This window comes from Plasmopara halstedii (genome assembly GCF_900000015.1).
Source record: "Plasmopara halstedii genome assembly, contig: Scaffold_2386, whole genome shotgun sequence".
Classification (NCBI taxonomy): Eukaryota; Oomycota; class Peronosporomycetes; order Peronosporales; family Peronosporaceae; genus Plasmopara; species Plasmopara halstedii.
The window spans coordinates 732,499-750,966 of NW_020189293.1; the positions used below are offsets into that span (position 1 = coordinate 732,499).

An 18,468-nucleotide genomic window follows, 5' to 3' on the forward strand; every position below is an offset into this window, starting at 1 on the left:
GAACGTAAAAATCGACTTTATTGGCGGTCGAACCGATGCTGCAAACGGCGACGGCGATGCAATTTTGGCTCCGCGTGACTACTACAGCTCGTCTGTTATTGCCGTGCGTGACGGTATTAAGATTTTGGGTGTATCGCCCGAGGAGGCGGTAGCTCTCGCGGGTCGCCCGCGGAGTGTGGTGCTACAAAAGACATTGGGGTTTAGCGGTTCGTACAGCAACAATTCGACGATGTTGTCAAATGAGTATTTTACCGTGCTGCTGACCGAATCGTGGACGGCGGTCTCGGCGAAGGAATTCAAGGCTACTAACAAGGACATTTACATGCTTGATACGGACTTAGCGCTGCTGGAGGCACCGGAGCTGAAGATATGGGTGGAAAAGTTTGCCAAGGATGAGATGGCTTTCAAAAAAGTCTTATCGAGTGCCTGGCACAAGGTCATGACGGCTGACCACTTCAGAGCTGATAGCTACTAAACAGCTGCTTTCATTTAGACTCATTTTGCATTCCATCTATTCTAAACGTCAAGTATTCTGTATATCTGTATGAAATTTAATCTTAACAAAACTTACTCTTTGACATATAGGCGAAGAAATTTCTTCTTGTGGGTGATCTCGGTCCTCTTTATCATATGCGGAATAGATCGGCTGCTGATTGTGTCGATGAAACAGTCAAATATGGATCTGATAATTTGTATGTTGATGAAAAGGAGCAAAAAACCGCTATTGATTTGCTGAAACATCGTGGCGGATTTTTTTTTACCAATATTTGGAACAATATCTCTAATGATATGATGCACCCATAAAGAAGCAATTGTTCAAAAACGCTCCTTTGTATTGCTACCCTATAATGATATCCTTCTATTCTGCTTACACAATATAAAATCATCCGCTTTCTGCATTTACAATAGCTTAGAAACCGCACCCACAGTAATATATCAGATGTACCTTCAATATGTTCGGTGCGTACCCCACGCACCGCTAATACTATTGATCAAACCTCGGCGCCCCTCAAAAGTTTTTGAGTCACTTGTTCTCTAGATCTTAATCAGTGTATGTTCGTTATGTTCGTTATGTCGACCACAGTTCAACAATTAATGCCTTGAGCCATATTTTCGGATAACGTGGTAACGAACGTCGACGTGCTTAGCTCTGCATTGCTTGGAACTCCGAAAGTACCTTGATCTACTGCTTAGACCAACTTAGCTCCCGTTTGTTCATGACTGAGAACCACGGACCTAGGACTTTAAGCACAAAATCCTTCACTACCTTCACCAAGCTCGGTGCCGCCTATAGACTCGAGACTATTGTCAATCGTAGCCATCGCTCTGAACACTAAGCGCCACCCATCTATGTTGCGTTTCCAATCCGCATTTGCGTATGTTATGACCTGCATTTCTCTACAGCTTTCGTCAAGCTTGTTTTCGTAGGTTCAGAAGTGCACGGATCGCAGCTTTTCAATATTGTTTTTCAAGAACCTCGACAATCGCATTAGTATAAGGACAAGTACAGACTGCAAACAGCACAGCTTGATTTGTTTTTGCCACTGGCCTTTGTCGACACTTACATTTGAATAGCTATCTCAGCACTTTCCATCAAAATTACTTGTAATGTTGCGAATTTTGCTCCGCATGATCAATGAAATGGAGTCCGTCGAATTGTAAGCACGCCACATATTCTTCGTTCGAAACATAAAAGGTTCTTTATCATTATGTACGAGTTCCTCATCGTTACCGCCGTGGAAGCAGTGGTCATCATAATGGAAACGGACCGTTCACTTTGTCGGCAATGCTTGTATATTTCTTATATACGCGCGAAAGAAAAAAATTAGAGGCCAGTCTGAATCTATTGTTGCTTTAGACCAAAATTCCCTATTTTGAAAAAAGCATCATGTTCCTGGCTGGCATATCTTGTCGTGTTCAGAATTCATCTGCATCCAAAACGTCGAAGTGTTACTCTAAAACTGTGTCTGGAACTGTTTTCTGCAGAGGTGCTACTTCGAACCTGCTTGCCACTTGACTCACAATTGTGAGAACGACACTTTTTGCGCTGCCTTTATCTCCACGCCGAATCTAGGATGCTCGACGCCTTGTTCAGTAGTGCGTCCTTAATCTTGGTGCCACCCTGCTTTTTAGCCTTGGTATCGTACGCGAATATCCCACGGTGTGGAGATTACAAGGTCTTACCGACGCCACACTGCTCAAGCTGCATCGAGCGTACAGCTTGGATCTAGGAATACACCTAGTTCAATGCACGATATCCTTTGGTGTTTTTGTGATTTCTGAAATATGTGTGCGTGACCGTGTGACTCGAACACAAATTGACGTTCAAACTCAGGCTTTTATATTGAGGCCAGCTAGATGGTTGACAATATTCACAGCCGTTCGGCCTCCCTTTTGCATATCAAACGAAGCCGGCGCTTTAAATGTGCATTATACTTCATGATTTTTTCATCAATGCTTCATATATCTGTTCAACCTAACGGTTTTTAGAGAGAGCTGATATGAGATAACATTCTGGCACATACACGAGATAACATACTGGCACATACACGAGCAACGTTGGATTCACAAACTCCGCTTCGATGTCAGACCACAAACTATAGCGACTTCTTTGTTTATTTACGCTGTTATAGCCTACTAAATTCATGGGTCACTCGCTATTGAGCGTCGTGAATACACCACCACACACCGTGAAATTTTTCGCAAATTCTAAGTTACACTGTGAACAACCCTCCAAGATCATTTTGTCGTGTATGCTCGAATCGCCATGCGAATGACACTTACGTGGAGCATGGTGATGGCTAAGATTTGGGTGCTATGCCATATGCACATATACAAAAAAATGTTTCTGGACTTATCGATTAAGGAGTGACAATTAAGCATCATTTCGAGATTACTACAGCAATCATGGGACGAAATATTCTCCGAAAACGAACTCTTGCATGTCAAAATCCATCACCCGTATATATTGAAGATTGGATGGTCTGTTGATAGCGACGCATGATGATATACAGACTCCTTGGCACATGAACTGCTTGCTTTAGATTAGGCTGATTTTAAACGAAAGTGTGAAACAAACACAGATAATAAAGCACAAGGTGCTTACCTAAGATATCAAGGACCTGGCCTTGCGTCTATCCTTTAGCACGGTACGCATTTACATTATTTGTACTAGCGGCCATATATTTTTTTTGATAGAAAAACAGCCGCTATCTGGTTCATACATTTTCATATTACTAAAGCGCTTCCATTTTAAACCTTGACATGATACGTCGTCAATTTTGCTTTTCAATCGATTGCATATAGATAACCACAAAGATCTGAAATTGATTTTATGGCTTTTCGATAAATCCAAATCGTTCTGACATGTTTGATAAAGTTTTTCAGATAGTCTGAGTTTATTCATCTTGCATGTTCAGTTCCAGGGTATTTGTGGTCAGTATTTGTATGGTAAGTACTTCAAATTTGTAATGAATTTTGATTGGGTGCTTACCTTTGTAATGAGGTAAATAGTGTACACATGTTGTGTTCATGCAAATGAATACAACTGCCAACAGTTTAATGTTTTTGTGGATTTTCATTAGTACAGATGTATCGGTATCTATCAAGATGTTTCCGTAAAGGAGAGGTCTATAGTATATGAGGGCTGCTAAACTAAGTAAATCGCATATGAAAAATAATCGCACCCCGATCTTAAATCTATGTCATTGGTCTTTAGCACATTAAACAGATTTTACAAAAATTCTGTTAAAAGTGCGGCTATCTGACACAATGGCGACCACAAGCCACGTGGGCGGCAAATAACGTATTTTCTGTATTCTTACTGAGTGCAGTATCGCTGAAATCTTCAATCTGGGTTATTTCTCGTTGACTACAATGCCAGTCTCATTAAACTTGCAGCGGGGATACCGTTACTCTTTGCTAAGAGAAAGTTAAGCTTATGCCACCGACCTGACGTTCTTAACAAGACCCAGTACGAGTTAAGCGGATCGCAATCCGCTATCTCCAAGAGTACGTAAAACCTTAACCAAGATTAAGACGCTCTTCTGTTCAAAATCGAGACTGTTATTATTTTTTCATTTGCGGTAGAGCCGCCTATATTTTATTTTTCAGGTTTTCCTAAATGAAAAGTAAATCTTATTAATATGCATTACTATTAGTAGCCCTGCTACGTAGTGGTTTCTTGTTACGGTAGTGCCACACCAATGTTTAATTACACAGCTTGTGTAATCCACACCTATGTACTGTCACACCATCTTGTGTGACCCGTTACACTTTCAACAATCGAAATGGTGTATATCCACAATTCACATGTGACTGTCGCCTCATACGAGGCTCGCGTGTCTGAGACACCGTTACGTTTTTAAGTAAATATTTGAACAATGTTGCTCAACAAGCGCAAGGCTTTGACACGAAATACACCCAGCCTAGCTGGATCCATGGGCGCTCGCGGTCTAAGCCCTTCTTCTTCTGCACGGGGTGCATCTCCGGGCAGTATGTCCACGGCAACACTGGAAGCGCATCCAAAGCCCTCGGCAACCGAGCCAAACGGCGGATTCCCTCGTCGAGGTGCGCCAACGGCGCGACGTGACCTACCTCGAACCTTGCGGAAACCGTGTCCGTTCCTCGACCTCTCGCCATCCAGGGGTCGTGGTATAGTTACCAATTGCCTCGACAAGGCACAGGAGCAGCAGTTGGAGGCTGTCCACAGGGCGGCCCTCGTGCGCGTTCTGTCCTAAATTCTCGTGTGAAGTTCGGCTCTCGCTCGGGCGGGTCGCGCTACTGAAGCAAAAGACGCGATCACTAGATCATTAGGCGTCTACATTGTCAGGCCCCCAGCCACTATACAAGCTGAGATTGACCAGCAGAAAGCTCTCCGAGCTCGCTTCTTGGTACCCCAGCAAATCCCATTGGATCGGCACAGCGTTCGACTTTGAGCTCAAAGGGGAGACGCTCCTGAACCTGCAATGCGGACAGTGCTCGCCCCTGACGAAACCGCCGGAGATGATGAGATTCTTTTGAGTGATTAATGCAGCGGCACCAAAAATCTCTCGCTGTTCTCGTTACAGTGGAGCCACAAGGAGTTTGACGTGCGCGTGGAATGCCAGCTTCTATTTGAGTTTGCCAAACTCAAGGTGCAACACTGACTTTTTGCGTGTTGTCGCCCTGCGACGCATAGAATAATCCATAACGCTCGCATGAGCTGTGTGTTTTTTAACATGGGTGAGTCTACGACCACAGCAGCTTAGAAGCATATCTTGAGCTCCGCTCACGGAACGTCGGCTTCTAGGATTACCGCTGAGAAACGCGGGGCGCGCGACGATGCGAAGCAATAAGAACCTTATGATCGAAAGCGTCCATGACGTCTGGACAGTCTAGTCGCAGTGACACCTCAAACTCTCGCAAGTTCTCAAAGATTGCGTGTCCCCGCCACTTTCTAATATATTGAATTTAAACCTGTCGACCCACACGGTGTTCTACATGGTAGTGGACGCTTTCGTTTTTCTCGAGTGGAGTCGGCGGCGGGCGATGAGGACTGGGTCGATCGCCGTCTGGTAACTCATGAAGCTCTTCTAACCTCGAAGGACAAAGTCCATCGTCATCGGCACTCCGTTGAGTATCAATCTGAGGTCGATTACTGCTGTGCTGAAGAACTCGAAAGCTTGTTGTACTTTGTGCACTGACTGTCTCACGTTGAGGTCAATCAAGCACTGTCGGATCGGCTCCTAACCGTCGAGAAGACGAATGCGTCACTTTTTGCGACGGTGGCGTGCTTTGCGTCGTTGGAAACGGAAATAGTCGTACTTTGTGCCCATAATCAGTTGCTGGTCCGGATCCTGGGTGGTCAAGCGCCTTTGGGCGCCGCCTTTCGCGTTCACTTGCGCCGAAATACCGGACGGCTTGTGAAAGCCCACATAAAACACCGAGTGGATGCGAATCTTTCTCGGAAGGTTTAGCGTGTACGCAAGTCCCCGCTTGGCCGCGACCTTATAAGGTCCTATAAACCGGGACGCAGCTTCGTGTTAAGGACAGCAGAAACTGCATGTGTAGGAAGATTTTAAGCATTTCACAAAACCAAGTCTCCGACCTTAATGTTTTCAACTTTTTTTCCTCCTTTTCCATCTGCATATTTTCTCTGCATCTCTTGGCTTTCAGCATCGCATCGCGAACGTGTCGATCGACACTCGTTCTGGTAGACAGGAAGTCGTGGACTTCTTTACGCCCTGTGTGGGGCTGACATCAGCTAGCCTCTCGGCTATTCCTATCTCGTCAAATCCTCAGCTATGGGATGACGGCGCAAGAATTAAAAGAATTAACGGGTGTAGCTGGTAGACGCGTGCACTGAAATCTAAGAGTTTCAGCATAGCGCTCCTGCGCTTTGGTGTCTCAATGCAGACGCTGCGAACAACGACTTCAACGACGTGAATCACGCGCTCAGTTTGACCATCACAATGCGGATGGTCCGCTGTTAACATAGTAAATTGGGTGCCCAGCACCCTGAAGAGCGTAGACCAAAAATTCCCAGTAAAGCGCGGGTATCTATCAGCGACATTAGACTCCGGGAGTCCATGCTGTCGAAAGACACGTTCCACAAACTGCGGCGCTGTACCCACACCGTCGATGGTTTCCGGCACTGTCGCAAGATAAGCAATTTTGCTCAAACGGTCGACAAAGACCACGACACCAGTTTTGTCCGCGAGGCCCTTGGGCAGGCCAAACACAAAGTACATACCCATGGACTGTTAACAACCGAAGGGTCCCGGTAGACTGGTCAGGGGCCCGTTGCATTCGGATAGGGTTTCACCCTTTGACACGTCGCACACGCTCACACATATGTGCTAGCCGATTTGTACAGCCGAGGTCACCAGAAGTGGCACCTCAACGTCTTCTCACGACCGAGATGACCACGGAATGGGGTGTCGTGGGCCTCATAGAGGATATGGTACTTCAAATCCTCATCCTGAGAAGCCACAATCCGTGGCGTACCCGTCGAATATGTGCTAAATTAGAAAAAAACTTTTTTTAACGAACATCGGTGTAACCGTGGGCGCAATCGCTCCGACATTTTTTTGTCCGATTTCTAACCACCTTGCTTCCGAGAGCCTGTAGCAGCGCTACACACATACCCTCACCCGCCTATGCGGCGCGGATCAGAATCCGTCACTGACGACGTCGCTGTCGTCACATGGGCAAGCTCATAATCCGATCTGCGTGACAACGCATCGGCCAAAGCATTCTGCTTTCCTGGCTTTTTCTTCATTTCAAAGTTAAATTCTGCAAGAAATCACAGTCACCCGGCCATACTGTGCGAGAGGTGAGGTGACTGAGCCGCAGTGCGTAATGACCCAGGGTCTATGTATATCAGAATCGGCTTTGAGCCAAGCAGGTGAACCCTGATCTTGATAAGTGCATCCTTCATCACAACAACTGCTTTGCTATGAACTGGGTAGCTCCTCTTCACAGCATTAAGCTGGCGAGATTCGAGCGCGATCGCCCGATCGCGCACCCCGGCGTCTACTTGCAGCAGTGCACAGCCAATGGCAAAGTCCAAACGTCACAGACGATACTAAACGTACAATCGGAATCGGTAACGCCAGTATTGGTGCATGACAAATCTTGTGTTTGACCTTGTCAACGGCCTCCCGATGCTCGGTGTCCCAACACTATTCCGTATTCTTTTTAAGTATATTCGACAATGGCCCTGCCATTTCCGCATACTTTGCGCTGTATTTGGGCAAGTAGATGGCGAGGCTAGGCACTTGTGCAAGTCCTTTTGGTTTTTTGGAACCGGCAAGTCCACAATCGCCTTGACCTTAGCGGGTCCGGTCAAAGTCCACGCTTCCCAATGAAGCCCCCTAAAAGAAGTATGTTCTCCGCGCCAAGAATGCAGTTATCGACATTGGCGTTCCGCTTATTCGTGCGCATGTACTCGAGCACCGCTCTCGAATAGACGATGCGGTTTTCTTCATCTGTCCTCCCTTGCCCCTCGCGAACGTGGACGAAGATTTTGTTAAAGAATATTTGTGCATACGCCTAGTGGGACCTGACCAACTGCGTCACAAGTCGATTAATTGTTGCTGATGCATTTGACAGCCCTCGGGGCATCACCAACCAGTCCCAGAGCGTTCCACATGGAGCACTCATTGCTGTCAGCAAAACATCACTCGCTGTCATGAGCAATTGGTAATACCCATCATCCGAGTCAAATGCGCTGTACTTTGTACAGTCAATCATATTGCTCTGGAGAACATGCTTTCTAGAATTTGGCGTTAGTGCCGGAATGGCGTTAGCATTTAGCTTATTGTAAGCGTGAACGATACCGCACTTGTAGCTCGGCTTCCGGACACAAATCGTAGGGAAACATGCGCTCATACACCATTCCTGCCTCGTGCTTTGCACAAAAATAGTCTCAGTGACGCCACATTGCTCTTTGGGCAGGTGTCAATCGCGTATTCGTCAACGGTAGACACACCCTGGGTTAGAGTCGACGTCCTGCGTCTTGCATTTATCATACGGCATCGCCGTCACTATTCTATAAAGGTTTTACGTCTTATCGAGACCAGTGGAAACACGCACTCAGCGTTGTCCAGTGCCCCCGTACATTGGAGCCTTGATGTTTATAACATCATCAGATGTAGAGCTGCTAGTTCCACATTTTTCACCCCAGTAGATAACGTGCCACCCACGCACATCCGAAGGGCCTTGATTACGATGTCTTGGACCTCGTCCGACCATGCAACAGTTGACATGCAGCAACTGCTTCGTAATGTGAGTTGTGCTCAGTAGATTACGCACCGCTCCACGAGCATCACTGGGGCCTCGCCCTGGATGCCTCGGACTTTGGCCGACCATGCCACGATTGGCATGAAGCAGCTACTTCGGTACTTGAGCAGTGCTTAATGGGTAACAAGTCCACGAGCCATGCTCGGAACACTTGTCTGGTACACCATCTGTGTTCAACAACTCGGATACTTCGATATCCAGCTCATTGATTGTCTTGGTCCAGTGCCCGCGCCTATAGCGTTTTTGCTTCCTAGCAGAGATGGGTTCATGACTCACAAAAGCTCCACCGAGAGACGTGCGCGTCGCGCCCAATGTCTTCGACAACCAATCAATGCATGGCTCATGGTGTTCCAAACATTTCATGCAAAAGATACGATCATACCTTGCATCCAAACCTAAGCCTAAGCGGCGTTCCACGCTATCGAAGTCAGGAAACTTGACGTCGAGGTGTACTGGTATTCTCGACACAGTGACACAAGTTTCCGTCGCTAAGTGAGCAGTGACAGTAGAGCACTGCCCCACGCCTACTGGGTCTCCGACAAACCAGATTGATTAGAAGCGGGACGTCAGCTCGACGCGCCTTTACGCGCCTTGCGCAGGGGACAATTAGTCCAAAGGTGACGGGTGTCTCAAAAGGCAAAACATGGTTGGGTGTTTACACGCTGCTCGGCAGCTCGGCAGCTCCAAGCTCTTCATCCTCTTTCTCAGCATAGCCGAGATCCAGTGGCTCAGGCCCGCTCGACGAGCTCTAAGGTTGTGCATTCTCACCAATTTGCGCTAATTTAAAGTTGAATAAGGCATCCAATGCCACATTCACCGCTTCTTCAAAAAAGACGGATGCACACGGAGGACTTCCATTCTGGCCGCGCCAGTGGGGCGGCCCTCCAAAAAGATGGTCACTGTGACCGCCTCGGGGAGAGGATTGGCTGCCATCCCGACAATTCAAATTTTCAACTCTCGGAAAAAGTTAAGCAACTTCTACTTGTTCTGTCGGGCGGCTAAGAAGCACGATCGCATGCGATATGCCTGGTTAGGCGGCGAAAACTATCGCAAAAACTGCCACTTCGGCTCCTTCTAGGGAAGGAACGCCGCAGTACTGCGTATTTATGTCCATTATTGCGCTCGGCCCTTGAGCTTGGTCCAAACAAGAGCCAAAGCGCCGTTGCTCATACTGGAGCATGGCGGAAGCCATAGCCATCCCGGTCTCTCTTACCCAGAGCAGGAGGTTCTCTCCATCTTTGCCCTCGAAGGTCGTAACGCTTATCATGAGTACGCTGGGTCAGAAGGAGATATCCGTCGTCGACGGTGGCGTTATGGACGCTGTCGACGCCGACACCTTATGCTGTAGGTGCTCAAACAGAGCATTTATACAATCTGAAAACGCCTCTAGGCGCGTGCTTATCGCCTCGGTACCTTACAAATCAAGGTATTACACGCACTCAGAGCCCAGCCAAGGCATCAGCTTAATAAGCTCGTTCTGCATGCTCTGCGAAAAATATGAGTATTGCTCCATTCTCACAAAGGGATCAATCGTAACGACTAAGTCGTCTAATATCTACGAGTGTTACCAAGTGCAGCGGGGCTGCCGTAGCTCTTTGCTTAGAGGAAGCAAAGATAACTTTACCGACCTTACGTTCTCAAAAAGAACCAGTATGAGTCAAGCGGATTGCAAACCGCCACCTCTAAAAGTACTCAAAATCTTACCAAGGTAAAGACGCTCTTTCGTTCAAAACTGAAAATGTATTTAGTTATTCTATCTATTTACGGCAGAGCCGCCAATATTTAAAACCTTCGCTATTCCTGATTAATATATTAATACCTAATTAGTGAACTAACACCTAATTTTTATTTCTCATATAGCTGGCAGTCCTGCAACGTAGTGGCTTCTTGTTGCGGCGAAACCACACCTTTGTATGATCAACCAACTTGTGCGATCTATATCTATGAACGGTCACACCATCTTGTGTGATCCGCCCTTATATACGAGGGTACGTGTAACTCCGTTACAGAACTCGTCTATCGCCGCGTGCAGTGAAGGTTAAATCCATACTTTCATGCACATATACCTTCTCACACATTCGTATGCGTTAGATCATCAATGCACAGCCATTACAAAACTCAAATACAATTCTGAGGTGGTCGACCAACGTTAGTATTTTGTGCCTACTACATAATTTTATACTTGAGGCTTTCATCGTGAGGTAGCATCACAGTTTTGTCCAGTGAATTAATGTCGTAAATTCAGCAAGTTTAAAAAAGCGAAAAACTTCAAAAATGCAAAATCGTGTTCTTTCATATATAGCGGCATCTGATCTCTCAAATACTTGCGTTAATAAGATTTATCAACGCAAGCTATGTTGCTTCTCATCTGCGCGCTGTATGTGTCACCTCATCAATTGTCGGCGCACCATCGTGACATGCGTCAATTCATAATCGGGCCAATGCAAAAACGCATCTACTACCACATTATGCAGATATGGGTTATACCTTATCTCGAAGTATACGTGAAAAATGAGGACATTTTTTTGTCATTCTCTTCGAGAGGCAAGGTGACGACGTCGCGGCACGCAACGACGTATGATCTGTATAAATCACAAGCGTCCTAGTATTAACAGGTGCACTCTAACGCTGAAGACTGTACTACTAAGGCTGGATGCTCCTTGTTTCGCTCGGGCAAATACATTTCTGCAGCTTTTAGCTCGCGTAAACTGGACGCAATCTAGCACCTATGCCATCGGCGTCTGGTTGGACTGAAGGATGGTCTATTGCAAAGGCCGAACCATCCCCAGACAACTGGAATGGTTGATATAGATTTGAAAGAGCCTGAAAACATATGCTCTTTTTTTTGACAGACCTGGAGACCACCTACTGTTCCAACACAAGCACCATTGGAAATATCTTAAATTTTTTTTAATATTCAAATTTTTTTTCGGAAAGATGGGTAAGGAGCCCAAGTCGTTTAAATATGCTGTATAATAGAATTTAGGCAAGCCAAGAAGCTTTTGCAACCTTGATCGTGACAGATGATAAGGGGATTTCACAGCAGCAATTTTTCAAATGTATATACCGCAAGCTAAGGCGCTAAATGGAGAAGCCCAAAATCGTAATTTTTCGTCGCAAAGACATACTTGTCTGTAATGGCGAATAGCTGATTAAAAGTATGATAAAAATTTTGCCGATTACTTTAGAGCTAAAAACATTATATCGAGCAGGTCATGGGCACCAAACATAATGCAAACGGTGAGGCTGTTCTACGGCAAATCGTTTCCTAGATTGACGCCCGACATATAGCTGCCTTAAGCGTAATATTATCATGCAACTAAGCGCTAGCCTTTCTGAAACAGAAAATGGCGCCAAAGCGAAAGACTTACCTTCTATCGCAAGCTCTATTTCTTGCGTCGCGCAGATAAGATTGGCTATGACGTCACCAACTGCCTTTGTATGGCCTTAGAATCCAATCAACCTCATGATGATCTCTCAATTCAAAGGTAACAGGAGTAGTAGGTCTCTTTTCGCCACGTCGTGATATCCAATCAGCAAAGTATTAAATGGTTTGGCAGCTTTTTTTAATATATATTCGTTATACTCTTCTCTTCGCTCCCCAGCAGTTATGATGTGCTCTTAACGACGAAATACAGATGACAAGCTGAACCAAACTTATCTTTCCTAGGACTTCACCGTCTCGGGTTCATTTGCTAGTTAGTTCAAGGCCTGGCAAATCTAATGAGTCGCTAATCGGTCACGTGGAATAGACAGGAGAGTGCGACACCTAGTTGCTTCTTATCTCAACGGACTTATCACAAGGTATGCCGACTTACGCAAGCAAATTACTATACTCACAAGAGACAGTACGAGTTATTCGGGTCTTAGTAAAGATTTCCTGTCGACACTGTGTAGTAAAACTGCTGTCATTATGTATCATCATGAGACCGCTGTTCGCCCCGCTTTACCTTCCGAAAATTACTCGAGGTAGCTGGAATCACCACTTCGGACAATTCGGATAATTTCATGTCGTGAACAGATACTTTCGAAGTTTTGTGGTCGTGTCACAATACTTCATGCTTTCTGGTGAGACAGAGTCGCGTCTCTGTCTCACGAAGGGAATGCATGCGCAGCACCTACCTTTTCGACTTTAGTTAGTCCGAAGGTTGTGGCTTTCAAGCCAAGTCATCCCTAAATGTGATCATACCTCGAATCATAGTTACGACGAAGTAGCGTTTTACGCTGTTGTCACTGTCCTTAGAAGTTACATGAAATCCCCTTCGATATATGTTATGTTCAAATTTCAAGATGACCAATTCTCATATTCGTATTTGGAACTTTCTCTTTGACGTGTACTGGCTTCTTGTCTTGATAATCCTGCGCCACACGTTATTGCACGACGCTCCACATACTATCAAAATTAAATCTTCAGCTGCACAAAGCTTTGATAAAATTAGCAACACGGGGACGTTGATGTTTGAGGCTAGCAAGTAACCATTCTGGCCTTCGAGAAAAACGGCTCCTTTCAGTGCGGTTGACCACCTCTACAAGGTACAATGTACCCTATATATTTCTTTTTCATGGAAGCGTTCGTCATACTACCATGCTTGGAAGCTCGACCAATTATCTTTTTCAGTCAAGAGATTAGGAGGAAGGAGAAAGCCGCATATAATTTACCAACACAGACAAAATATCTGTGGTATCACCGAGCTACTCGGGCCACGAGATTATCGTCTCACTAGCTAAGATGAAGTCCGTTGCCTTAGGCGCGCTTAATGATCTTCCATTTGGAACCATGTCTGGCTTCCCCAGTATGAAACGTGTACTGAGCTTTTAATGCTGCACTTATCGCTTCCTTGACATAGGTATGATGAGAGGAAGGTCCTGCACATTATATACAGATGGTAACCGTAACCGCTACAAAAACCATTCCGACAGCATTGCGAGGTATATTACTCTTGAGTCTTGTATGCCAATTTAACCATACTTGACGGATAGACAAGGCATTAATAACGCTTCCGATATTTCCGCGTATTCCGTGCAAACATCTGTGACGTACAGCGCTGGATACTTTCCATGTTAGAAATCGCTTTATCACAAAGTTACATTAGCGCCAGCTTTCGCACACATCATCCTAGTGTTGAGATCGCAATCGCGACATGCTGTTACTTCATTTGGAGCATGTTATATTTGTTGTCATCTGAACCCACTGTGTCTGGAGGAGAAAGTTTTGTTGCACTTGCCCTTAAAGAGCTGGACCCTCAACATTAGCGGCCTCACAGTGGGAACCATTTGCTATATTTTAGCGCCTGGTTTTGGCTTTCTTAGAGTTAAAAAAGAGTGTATTTTCGCAGCTATTGAACGCCTTTAAGCGATAAATTCCAACATCCGACTCGATGGCTGCCAATTCCTTGACCCTCCGTAATCAACGACATGAGGATACTAATCTGGTTCAATTTTTTTCAAAGGCACATGCTTGAACATCTCATGATTCACCTCAGCAGAGAATTAAGTTCTTTAATGAGGCGTTCACTTCAAGTGCTTCTAAGTTTAACAAGGTTGCCGTTCACCTTGCAGAAAAACTATTTTCAGTCACCGAGTCCGCAATGAGAAATACGCTGAAGATGAATTCACACAAATCCGGAGGAAGCAAGAGCCTTTGTAAACAGATTCCTAGACTGCTCAGCTATCCCAAAAGTGACATTATTTAAGATTGAGGATCGATTATATCGAGTAGTGACTATATACAATTCCTTAATCGAGCAGCCCACATGTAGCAAAGACTTTGATAGATACCTGCAACGGGGTTGCCGTAATCCTTTTGCTTAGAAGAAGCTTGGTTAAGGTCGGTGTCCTTCGTTCTATACTGTGAACCAGAATGAGTACAGCGGTTCGCATTCCACTTACCCCAAGAGTGAAAACAACCTTGACTCACTCTTTCGTTTAGAACCTAAACTGTATTTCTTGGTTTTATTTGTGGGGAGGCGTCTCTATCTAAAATAATAGGTTTTCTTATCTTTATGATTAAACCTGACTAAATGTAAAACTACCGGCTATCCAGCCATGTACCGACTTATTGTATAAGTGTAGCCGCACCATTGTGTGTTCACACCATATTGTGTAACCCGCATCATTGTGCCACCCACACCCTTCATACCAGATACACGTGAAAACCTGTTACACTGGTCCCCATCAATATTGTGAGCACCAACAGCTCACATTCAACTGTCACCTCGAACAAGGCTTGCGTGTCTAAGACAACACAACATCACCAGGACCTTCTTCACGAATTCCCATCGTGTGCACAGATGACACCCAGATTCGCTGGTTCCAAAAACGCCCGCTGGTAGAGCCCTTCTTCGTCTCCTGCACGCAATGCAATCTCGGATTGCAAGACCATGGCTTTAGGGGCTGCGTAGCCCAAGCTCTCGGTATCCGAGCACCGCGCAGCGCATTGCCAGCGACAGGGTCGCACCACCAAGAACACAGACGTGATATCTACCCCCGACCGTGCGCGGCACAGTTGATGGATTACCTCGTCGAGGATTCGAAGAAAGTCGACTACGAGTCAGATACTCCTTTCCCAGAATGGAAAAAGAAGAGGTCGATATGCCACAGCGGTGCGACGTGAGCTCTACTCGACCCTTACGAACACCATGTCCAATTCTCAAACTCATGACTTCTGGAGGGAGTGGTATCAGGACCAATAACCTCGACTATGCACAGAACCAGCAGTTTAGTGCTGTACGTAGGGCCGCGCGTAGTCTTGTGTGGAATACGGCTTCCGCTCAGCTGATCCCGCTACAGAAGCGAAGGACGCGATCACTCGATCGTTGATCTTCTACGTGATCGGGCCCCGTACCGCTAAACAAGCTGAGATTGACAAGGAAAAGCTTGCCAACTCGCTTTTTGGTTCCTCAAGAAATCCCGGTGGATACATACCGCACTTGCCTGCGTGCTCAAAGCGGAGGCGCTGCTGGACCAAAGATGCCGACAATTCCTGTGGTGCTATTCCCTGGCAAAATCACTGCAGATGACGAAGAGTTCTTTGAGCGACGTGCAGCGGCACCAAAACTTTCCTCGCTGTACAACTCACAGTCGAGCCACAAAGAGGTGGGAGCGCGCGTGAAACGCCATCTTCGGTTTAAGCTTACCAAACTCAAGGCGCGTCGCAGACTTCCTTCGGGTTGTTGCCCTGTGACGTCTGAGTTAATTCATCACACTTCCACGGGCTCTGTGGTCACTCACATGGGTGAGTCTGCGACCGCAGCAGCTTAGAAACATAGCTTAAACTCAGCGCATGGCCCTACGGCGACGCAAAGCGTCATGACCTTCCGATGATAAGCGTTTACGACGACTAGGCAGTCTTGCCGAAGTGAAACCTCAAACTTCCATGAGCTCTCAGAATTTTGATATGTCCGCCACTTCACAGAATACTGGGTTTGACCATGACGACGACGTCGATTCACAAGACGTCCCATGTGATAGTGAACGCTACCATTCTCGTCGAGAAGTGTCGGCGGCGGACGATGACGACTGGGTCGATCGCCGTCTGGTGAGTCGCGTTGCTATTCGAGCTCTTATGGACGCGGTCCGTCGCGATCGGGACTCCGCTGAGCAACATGCTGGTGTCGCATACCGCTGCGCGGAAAACCTCAAGAGTCCGAAGCACGCTGTGCACAGTAAGGGTCGGCGCCTGGCGTCTTCAAGCTAGCTTACAGCGTATATGTCGCCTCTTCGCAGTGGTTGTACATTTTGGCGAGACTAGAGGGAACACGAATTCAGCGTCGTCCAGTGTTTCCCCCATTTCCTACGCCACCGGAGCCCTGATGTTATCAACAACATTCGACGAAAAATTGCTAGCTCCGCAGTCTTCGCTCAGTATATAACGTGCCACTCCACGCGCATCTGAATGGCCTTGCCCGAAATTTCTTCGGGCCTCGTCCGACCATGTTACCCATGGCATACAGTGACTGCTTCGATATCTGAGCAGCGCCCAGTGGGTTACATGCCACTCCACGTATAGCCCGCAAACCATCCTCGGGATTCCAGTTCAAACCACCATCGGTGTTCACCAACTCGGTTTCTCCGACCTCCAGCACGTTGACCGTCTCGGTCTAGTGCCAACGCTAATAGCGTTGTTGCCTTCTAGCAGAGATGGGGTTATGACTCACCAAAGCTCCATCAGGAGACGTGCGCGTGGTACCCAACTTCGACCTTCAGTCGACCCATGACTCATGGTATTCCAACCCTGCCAAACCAAGGATGAGGTCATATCTTAAATCCAAGTAAAAGTCTAAGCATTCAACGCTATCATAGACCTTCGGCACCGTGACACATGTCCCCGTCGCTAAGAGATCGGAGGCAATGTCACTAATCCTCGCCTTTTGAGCCTCATCATACAGCTAACTTCCTTTCATCATGAAGCGTCGAGCGTGACTGCCCGACACCCCAGAGTCGATCAAGATCTTCCATGGTTTTTCAAAGCCCTTCCCGATCGCTGCCTCGACCAGTAAGCTCGGCTTGCATACACGTTCCGTGTTCAGGAGCACGGAGCACTTCGGGTCTAGGCATTGCTGACTTCTAGCCCAACAAAACTCAATTCTTCCCAAGCAGACAACTTCGCGTCTTCTTGGTGTTGTCGTTTCCCCGCGACGAATAAGAAGACTGGTAAGAAGCGGTTCGTGTGCTCGATGAACCGAGATGCGCCTTGCGCAGGGGACAACCAATCCGAAGGTGATAGATGTCTCCACAGCCAAACACAGTCGAGTGTTTACACGCTGCTCGGCAGCTCGGAGCTCTCCCTCCTCTTTCCCAGCATAGCTTAGATCCATTGGCTTAAGCCCGCTCGACAAGCTGCTACAGTGTGCATCCCAGCCAAGTTGTACGACACAAAGCTAAATTAAGCATTCAACGCCACATTCACCGCTATTTCAAAAGATCCGGGGTGCACACGGAAGACTTCCATTCTGGCCACGCCAGTACGGAGGCCCTCCAAAACGACGGTCACTGTGACCGCCTCGGGGAGAAACTCGGCTTCCGTACCAGCAATGAGAGAAATTAACTCTTGGACAAAGTCCACAAATTTTTTCCTGCCCAGTCGGACGTCAAGGAATCACGATCGCACGCGATGTGCCTAGTTAGGCGGCGAGAACACTCGTTAAAGCTGTAACTTCAGCTCCGTGTAGGAGAGAAGTACCGTTTCGACCAAATTAGTGCCCGTCTTGCGCTCGACCACCAAGCTTGGGGATAGCTAACGCAACGTGCTGTTGCTCGGCCTGAACCATGGCGGATGTCATGACCATCTCGATCTCTCTCATCCAGAGCAGGAGATTCTCCCCATCCTTTCCCTTGATTGCCCTAATACTCATATTAGCGACTTGGGGCATGGGGAGTTATCCATCCTCGAAGGTGGTGTCATGGACACTATCGACGCCAATATCCTCTTCTCTAGGTGCTCTAGCAGAGAATTTTCACAGCCCTAAAACGCCTCTAGGTGCGCGCTGATCGCTTCAGGTCCTTGCGAAGCGAGGTGTTGTACGCCCTCAAGCTAAGCAAAGACATCAGTTTATGAAGCCCGTCTCGCATGCCCTGGGCAATTAAGAGAAATGCTCCATTCTCTCTGAGGGTCAGTCGTAACCACTCAGGTGTAGATTGACTACAAGTGCTACCAAGTGCAGCGGGGCTGTCGTAGCTCTTTCG

General features: G+C 46.9%; 1 protein-coding gene across 1 annotated transcript; it reads left to right on the forward strand.

Moving 5' to 3' along the window:
* Window positions 1-56: 56 nt before the first annotated feature.
* Window positions 57-475, forward strand: PHALS_03593 (catalase peroxidase hpi; the record flags this gene model as incomplete). The annotated part of the gene is made up of 2 exons (XM_024717832.1): window positions 57-74; window positions 122-475. 2 exons carry the CDS (start codon window positions 57-59, stop codon window positions 473-475), a joined length of 372 nt encoding a protein of 123 aa, XP_024583292.1.
* Between the last annotated feature and the right edge of the window lie 17,993 nt (window positions 476-18,468).